Below are 8427 nucleotides of genomic sequence, written 5' to 3'. Positions count from 1 at the left end.
TTCTCTTGATGTTTGCATTTCATTTCAACTTGATTTGAAAGTCCAGATTTAGTTTAGCATGAATCATCACGACGTGGACTGACAACCGACAAGCATGCACATCACAGGAGTTCACCAAGACACTGAAAAAAAAAAGGGGGGGGGGGGGGGGGGGGATTCATCATCAGGATGTTGCTCTTTCTCCTTTTACATGACAGATACTGTCATCATCTGGAATTGAGATCAAGCCAAAAGCTGTGGAGAAACACAAAAAACCTCTTTGTTCCAGGAGATGTTTTTATATTTAGCTGCTATTGTGCTACTTGTGCTGCCACTGTTATCTGAACACCCCTTTATTATCACCTATTTTTCCATGTATGTTTCTGTTTAATGTGTCCTGTTTTTTTCTGCTTGCCATTATCCTCAGGTATGGTCTTCATGTACAATACAATTGAAGTAGTACCGGGAAAAGTACACTTTACTGAGAATGCTGAAATAAATGTCAGACCACTGCCCCCCCAGCTACATGCTACCATAGACTGTAACTAAAGATGGACGTAGCCTCTGCAACGTCATCCATATGTTTGTGAAGAGTGGTTCTGAAGCTCAGAGCGGGCTGATCTGCTGTTGTCATCTTGGCAGTGCTGGACTCTGCCTAATTCACTTCTAATTCCAAAAAATGGGCAAAGAGGTGGGGCCTGTGTGGAGCCCAGGCTTTGGTGAATGCCCACCTGTCACTCAAAGCAGCACGCCATCAATTATGCATAACTTTAAGGCTTTAAAAAAAATTAAACAAGTGAGTTGTTATATAAAATTTCACCACCCCCCCCATACAGTTGTCATGAAGGAGGAAATTAGTAACCATTTTTTGTACCAGGCTGTAAACATGTTTATTTCTGCAGTTGGGCACATTAACATGGGAGTCCATGGGGACTGACTCGCTTTTGGAGTCAGCCTCAAGTGGTCGTTAGAGGAACTGCAGTTTTTGGCACTTCTGTGTTGGCTTCATTTTCTTCAGGTCTGGAGGTTGGCACCTATAAGCAACAGCATATGCGGCCCCCAGTGGATGCTGGACAACAGAGGGCACTATGGTGTTGCCCACCCTGAGAAAAACAAGGGGTGTTTTTGTTTAGTCAGTAATTTGAGTTCTTGTTGAAATTGACAGACATCGGACACCCCTGTCTCCTACACTGACCAGCAACAACACTCAGCGCCAACGCAGACTGGTACCGAATGTGCACTGCGATCAAAAATATATACAAAATAAATTCAGATTTTGGTTCCTACGAGTGGTGGCATCAAGACAATGTGGCACGACAACAGTGCTGCCAACTAGCAACTCTTTCATAATATATTAGTTTCAAGTTATTTTTTCTTAAAGCGGTTAAAGACATTTTTCAGTTTCTTGTACATAGTCAGACATTGTGTTTACCTTTGCTTCTCTCTTCAGAATTTGAATCAAATAAGACAGTAATGGGTTCGCATAGCTCCACCTGCAAATCAGTCTCTGTAGCCTCCTTTGATATTAGACGACGGCTACAGCGTTTCCTCCTCATCCTCAGGTGTTGTATTCATATTTAGAACGGGCAGATTTTCCTTCAGCGAGATATCGTCCACGCGCTTGGGGCCGCTGTCCTCAGGTTCCTCAGGTATGGATGGGTCTGAGTTGCTGATCACGTAACCCGGGAGAGTGGCGTGCATGCTGACCACTGGGGGGCCCGTGCTGCGGTAAGCACGGCTTGAAACAAGTGTGGTGGAGCGTGTGGACGGCCCAGCCCCAGCCAGGTGGGACTGACTGCTAGTGCTGTTGTTGTTGTTGAGGCCGACGACCACGGAGCCGTAACGGTAGCGGCCGCACACCACCGGGCCCTCCCACTCAAAGGCCAGGTTCCAGCGTGTCCATGTTTTCTTTATCTCTGTCTGGACCTGTGTGATGAGAGAAAAAATGTATCACACAATATGTGTCTTATCTGGATTATTCTGATTTGAGCAACTGAATCATTTTTGAAGTGTTTTTTTTTTTTTTTTTTCTTCTTCTTCTTCTTCTTCTTTTTAGGTTTTTGCAGATGCTGTTCAACCTGGTTCCTGTGTTTTTAAATTCTTTTGTATGAGTTCAGACTTTTAACACTTTTGCTGGAATTATAAATTTGCAAACAGAGCAACAAAAGCTTCATGTTTTTGGCCATGTTATTCATCCAAGTCCAAAATTCACTTTCCTTTAACCTCTGGTTTAGTCTCCACCAACTCCTGAGAAAAGTATCGTGGTAGATGATGCTCTTCACGAGCATCACGTTTGTTTTCTGTCTCTGTCTCTCAACTTTCCCAAGCCTGTTTGCTGGACTTATCTGTCTACAGCACAGCTACAGAGTTGGTGTTAAAGTTTTGGCTGAGACTCGGCTGATGCTTTACTGAGCTGTGACTCAACAGAAAATAAAAATCCTCAGTGTCAGTCTCTCTGAAAGGGCCTGGGGGATGAAGGGAGTGACTCACAGGAGTCACAGAGGGTGAGAGAGATGGCAGAAATCCTGATAGCCAATCAGGACAAAATGTATGAAACAGTAGAGGGAGACAGAAAGAGAATCACTAACGTCATCACAGCACTTTTTATTACATTTCATTTCAGATGCCAAGAATAAGTATGTCCCCAATGTCACATTTTAACTTCAGCAGCCACTGGAGACATTGTGCTTGTTCCAACTCCAAACTTATTTTTTGCCATTTACTTTGTAAACTTTTGATTTTATTTAGTCTTTAGCAGTGTTTGGGCTTCTTCTGTGTGATGAAGAGGAAAAAAAGGAACCAATCCACTCACCTCTCCGTTGCAGTAGCAGTAGATAATGGACACAAAGAAACCCTGAAAAGAGGTTGACAGAAGTTGTGACTTCAGATCACAATGGAATTCAAGTAAGAACAAATATGCAGTTTAGATCACAGCCATTTATAAAATGTCCTTCTCATCTGAGTGCAACACAAACACTGTCTATTAGCAAATGAAGATGCTCCAGGTCTCTAAATATAATCTCTTGGCTTCCAATAGTGCTCATGAAGAAAAAAAGATAAAGACAGAAGCACGTCTGTCTGGATGCTTCTGTTGGATGGTTGTGTGTGTGTGTGTGTGTGTGTGTGTGTGTGTGTGTGTGAGAGAGAGAGAGAGAGAGAGAGAGAGAGAGAGAGAGCTTTGTTGCACATTTTTGCTGGTGAGAGACAACCAGGCAGTGATACTCTGAGAAGTCTGAATCAACACAGTGAAACTCTGGATAGAGCAACAGCTGCCAGAGAATTTCAGCCTCAGTCATTTAATAAGAATCTTATTTACCAAGCAGAGAAAAATACAAACGCTGCATACCAAACCAAACATATTCACATTAAAGTGTGAGTGACTGAAAACAAGTTTAAAAAGGTAAGATTTTTGATGAATTCTTGACTTTTCTGAAACCCTGCAGAGATTCTCTCACACACACACATTACAGATTGAAAGCATGACTACCGTGTTGCCAAGGCTATATTACATGTGCAGCTGCCTGAAGGCCCCAGAACACCAGAGCCCCTAAAGTCTTACTGTGCCAAGTAGTTTGTGTTAATTTAATGCACGATGGGCGTCATGCAAGAACATTTCCATTATTCCTTTACTAAAATCTCTCTGTGAGGCTTGCTTGTATTATTATTATTATTATTATTATTCCAAGTCAAATTAACCAAAATCTCCTAACAGGACAAACTGCTCATAAATCACTGGTTTCAGCCTGAAGAATGAATGTGTCATTAGAGCAGCACAGTCTGTGACAGTGACAGTGACAGGCATGAAGAGGAAATGATTTCACACAAAGTGAAACTCGTAGTAAAGTAGTGCATTGTTGGGTCCAACAGATAATGACCCTCAACTCCGGATTCATTCAGATGAAGGGGTTTACCCTGTTTTTTTTACCCTGTGAAGACAAACTGACTCATACTGCAGCCTTGGATCACTCAGACATTTTGTTCATACATCAGAGAAAACTGTAAAAACAGAACATTGGTGCCACAGATTCACTCAAATCATTCATATGTGACTCAGAGCAAATCTGTTTTAGCCCCAGGGCTTTAGTTCCATACAATCTCAACTCAGCATCCGTCTTTTCAGTTGTTTGTAGCTCTTTTTTTAATAAAGCTTGAGAGTACTTTTATGTAAATATTTCATGTGTGAGAAGAGAACACCTTTTGTTTTAACAATAATTAGAAACAGCCTCCTGGTCACTAAAGTTTTTTTAAAGTCTGCACTGAGAGTGAGTCAGTGTGTTCATTATAATCTTGTCATCAAAGTGCATATGCTACTCATCTCGAGGTGCTTTGCAGGTGTTGGGTAAACGACATAAAGTAAATAACCCAATAGAGGGGAATGATGAATAGGGCTCTTTCTCTCTCCTTGTTTTGTCTGGGTTTATTATAGTCCATAGGTTTGGCTGCACTGAATGGTGTATATGAATATGAGAAGCAATACAATGACTTGTGCTGCTATTCCAACTTTTTGATGTAATAGAGCCTCAGCTCCACCATAAATGTGGCTCAGCAAAAACCCCCCAGTAAGTGCAGCACATTGCCTTAAGGGACGCGGTGGAGGGCCACGTCCATTAGACTTAAGGCTCCATGCTTGGTCCAAAACATATAATTATTTGACCAATAGATTCACTGGGTTGACCAGGATGTTGGTTCTCTGTGAAGGTGGTCATTACTGGCATATCAGAGAAGATCTGAGGTCAAATATATCAATGTTAGAAATATTAGACAACAACACATAGTATTAAAAAGTGTGGAGTAATTATAGACAATTAAGATCAATGTTTGATGTTATTTTCATACAGGTGCAAAGTCTTTATCATTTGGCACATCCCATGTGTTTGAAGCCGTGTCCGTGCTCGTGCTGAGGTGGGTGGAGTGATATAGCTGAGGGGTTTCTGGCACACGAGGTGGTGCACTGTCATTATTTTTTTTGTTTATTTTTTTCCTAATTGGCATGAAATTCTGCTTTTGTTGCGTCTCTGGTCACCATCACAAATGCAACAACAGAGAGTTGGTTTCTGGCTTTAGTCAGCAGGCAAAGGTGCGCACACAGCAGTCTCTCAAAAACCCAGTCATGTGTGTTGTTATTATTATTTTAGCACACATCAAATGACACTGATATGATTTCAGTGCTGGAGGAATGACTAAGTTCAGTCCCTCTCTGCTGATTAATCACCTGTAGCTGTTGGATACCAGTGTGAATTATGTGCAGTCTCTAATTGAGGGAAATTGTTGTGCATACTCCTACAAGCGTCTATCAAAACAGGTACATGACCTTTTTGTGATTTCTACATTGGTTCACTGTTCAACGCTCTTTAAAAACTGCTTTACGACATCACTGCCAGTCAATAGGAGATTTATCTGTGCTCTTCAGTGGTTGTCATGTTCTTGTGAATATGTGATATATTTATCCATATGAGGATCCATTAAGAGTAATGACTAATTTTTACGGAGAGACGGCTGATGGCTGATGATTGATGAAGATGGTTGTGTCGGCCATTTTTATTTCAGGCTGTCCTTTTGTGACCCGCTGCTCCTGCTTTGTCAGACAGACTCATTCTCTTTGACTCGCACAGACGGAGGCTTCCAGCATTTTAAGATGACTTAACACCTTTGAAAGACGCTGCTACATGATTTATTAATGCCTGTGAATAAAAGTAGAATTTGATGCCACTTTGATTTTATTCTGTAGGGAATTAAATAAATTGTCGGCAGACAGTGTAAATGTATTCATGAGATTAATAGGAGTGTAATCCAGGAGGCACTAAGCTCCCTAAAAAAAATTAATTCACTAATGCAAACTAGTCGTACTGTATATAAATGTAATTTTCAGGAGAGAGGCATTTAGATGAGGAGCAGTGTACTCAAGGTTAGAGGCGACGACAGCGTCAACATCATATACTTTCTTTTTATGCTAATTTGTCTTTGTGCCTTTAAAGTTTCGCCAATGGCTTTTAATCTCTTAACATCTAACCTGTCACTTAACTTGATCTTTTGTTCTCAGTTTCCATATATTATCATTTTCATTAAGGTACAGTATGTGTATGTGGGCTTGTTAATATGCTTCTGATACAAATGTTGATTTACCTTTGATCACATGTTCTGAATTATTCTAAAAACTATCACAGCCACATCTACATAGAGCAGCTGGTAAATGAATCAAAGTACTGTGTAAACTGATCAAGCTTCTATTATGCAATTTGTTTAACATATATACGTTTTGTATTTTCATTTTTCCATGTTGATGTCTGACTCAGATTACAGACTAACCACCCTGTCACAACACCAGCTAATATACAGTAAAGCTGCTTTGGGAAATGCACTTAAGAGTAATTTAAAGTGTTTGTTCAAACTTCTAAAACTGATCATTACTGGGAAACGGGGCCATGGTAAATTATATATTATCTTAACTAAAGGCTGAATGGACAATGTGCATTTGCCGAGAATTTGAGAGAAAAAAAAAAAAAAAAAAAAAAGACATGTCTGGAAAAAAATAAAGAAATAAATGAAAAAATGAAAAAAAGCCACAAAAAGTGCCAATGATTTTGCAAACTAATCTGCTGCCCTGGTGCTGTAGGAACAGTCATAATTTCTTCCTGAAATGAGCATCATTCACACAGTGTGTGTGACCATTTGAGGCTGAGCTCCTGTAGTATAATTCAACTTGCTCCATCCATTTTAAGTTTCCCATGTAAGGGCTCATTTCCTCTTTCACTCATTATGTTTGAAATTGCTAAATTAAACGTTGACAGAGGCTGAATTATGACACAGAATCAATCTCAATATAAAGCTACTTCACTGAATAATGGAGTCTTGATTTGCAGGTTTTTACATGTTACAATGAGCCAGCCCACAGTGACACACACACACACACACACACACACACACACACACACACACACACACACACACCAGTCTGACTCTAAATAAGTTGTTTGTATGTTAAAAAAAACAAAGTTTGTGTGTGTGTGTGTGTGTGTGTGTGTGTGTGTGTGTGTGTGTGTGTGTGTGTGTGTGTGTGTCTAACTGCTTGGTGCAAACAGTGAGTTCAGTTTCAGGACATTATTTAGAGGAGTGAAGACAGGAAGTACCTGAAATGAGTTAAAGAACAGCTCACAGTACATGCGGACCTCCCAGCTCGGCCCCTCAAATGTATGAGGCATCCCCACGAAGATGATGTAGTGGATGCCAAACACGAGCACTAGCACAAGGGTGGACTTAGCCAGTTTCCTGTGGACGGACAGACACACACACACACACACACACACACACACACATACACACACATAAATATTGAGTCCAACTTCTTTGGATTTCTGTGGCTCCAACATTGTCATTTGAGAACAATAGTGGTAAAAGTAAAATAGCACAGGTATGTATGATGTAGTTGTGAGCAGATATGTGTTTATTAATGTAACTGTCAGCAAATAAAAATCCTCCAGTGGACTCATAACTAGAAACTGGCATAGAAACAGAAAACAGATGACAATATAATAAAATACAGTTGTAATTATATAAAATGTTTTCATAGCAGAAATTATAGTTGTTGACAAATGCTATACATTAATAAACACTAAAAATTCCCTTATTTCTGCTACATTATAGTGTGTTATGTACCATTTATTAAATCTTCCTATAACACAGTCATTTTAGTTTCATGTCAAACTGAAAGCAGTGTGTTTGCTGGAGGGAGATAGATCAGCAGCTAATTATTTCATATTTACCAGGATAATGGCTGTGGTGTTAAAACAGTCTCAGAATTGTTCACAAACAAATGTCAAGTTACATAACTCGTAAAACACAATGCACAAATATTTTTCAATGTAAATATAATTCCACCGGATCCTTTTGAGACTGTTCTACGGCACTGTTCTGTGTCATGCAAAATTCATAAATGCAGGAGGACCAAGCGCTTTCCAGTCGATGGCAGTAATTCAACATTTATAGATAGAAGGAGACTTGATCCTGTCGCCACCATGTTGGACCAGATAAGAGTCTAGACTGGCCTGTAAACAACACCAGTGTTTTAAAAGCACTATAGCTTTATAACCAATGTGGAGCAGGAAAAGTTTTGTCTCCAGTTACTTAATATCTCGATGGGTTATAATCACTGTTTCCATAAATTGGAGTGTGTATCAACATCAACTGAATTACTTAAGTGATGGAAAATAAGTAAAAACTCAAGTCTGGATCTGTCTTCTTTCCTTGGTTAATACTTGTGGAGACACACATTATTAAAACTCTCCTTCAGGTGACGGAGCAGCTTAACGGATGCAATCAGACAGCGTCAGCAGGAACAGGCCGTCAACAGCTACACAGAGTGAGACGTTATAATAGGGCTGCAGTGCATAAACCCCTCATTACATACATGAGTGCACATTTGAGAGTTCAGTGGTGGAGAAAAGCAATGTG

General features: G+C 40.1%; 1 protein-coding gene across 2 annotated transcripts in view; it reads right to left on the bottom strand.

The window, feature by feature from the left end:
• Positions 1–839: 839 nt before the first annotated feature.
• The window catches only part of pth2ra (parathyroid hormone 2 receptor a), a 47619-nt gene continuing 40031 nt past the window's right edge, over positions 840–8427 (bottom strand). The window contains exons 11-14 of one of the 2 annotated variants that reach the window (XR_011687186.1): positions 7107–7245; positions 2792–2833; positions 1412–1905; positions 840–1082 (exon numbers count right to left, since the gene is read on the bottom strand). Coding sequence is in view for 1 of the 2 variants with exons in the window: in XM_071472653.1 (XP_071328754.1) it covers positions 1516–1905; positions 2792–2833; positions 7107–7245 (571 nt within the window). In the remaining variant the exon portion in view is untranslated. Of the gene's footprint in view, positions 1906–2791; positions 2834–7106; positions 7246–8427 lie in introns of both variants that reach the window. The other variant, XM_071472653.1, reaches the window with a different exon arrangement.

This window comes from Trachinotus anak, unplaced genomic scaffold (genome assembly GCF_046630095.1).
Source record: "Trachinotus anak isolate AG129_WGS33_773 ecotype Australia unplaced genomic scaffold, CSIRO_AGI_Tana_v1 ptg000039l, whole genome shotgun sequence".
Lineage (NCBI taxonomy): Eukaryota > Metazoa > Chordata > Actinopteri > Carangiformes > Carangidae > Trachinotus > Trachinotus anak.
The sequence above is the reverse complement of the archived record's forward strand: the minus strand, read 5'-3'. Positions and strand labels throughout refer to the sequence as shown.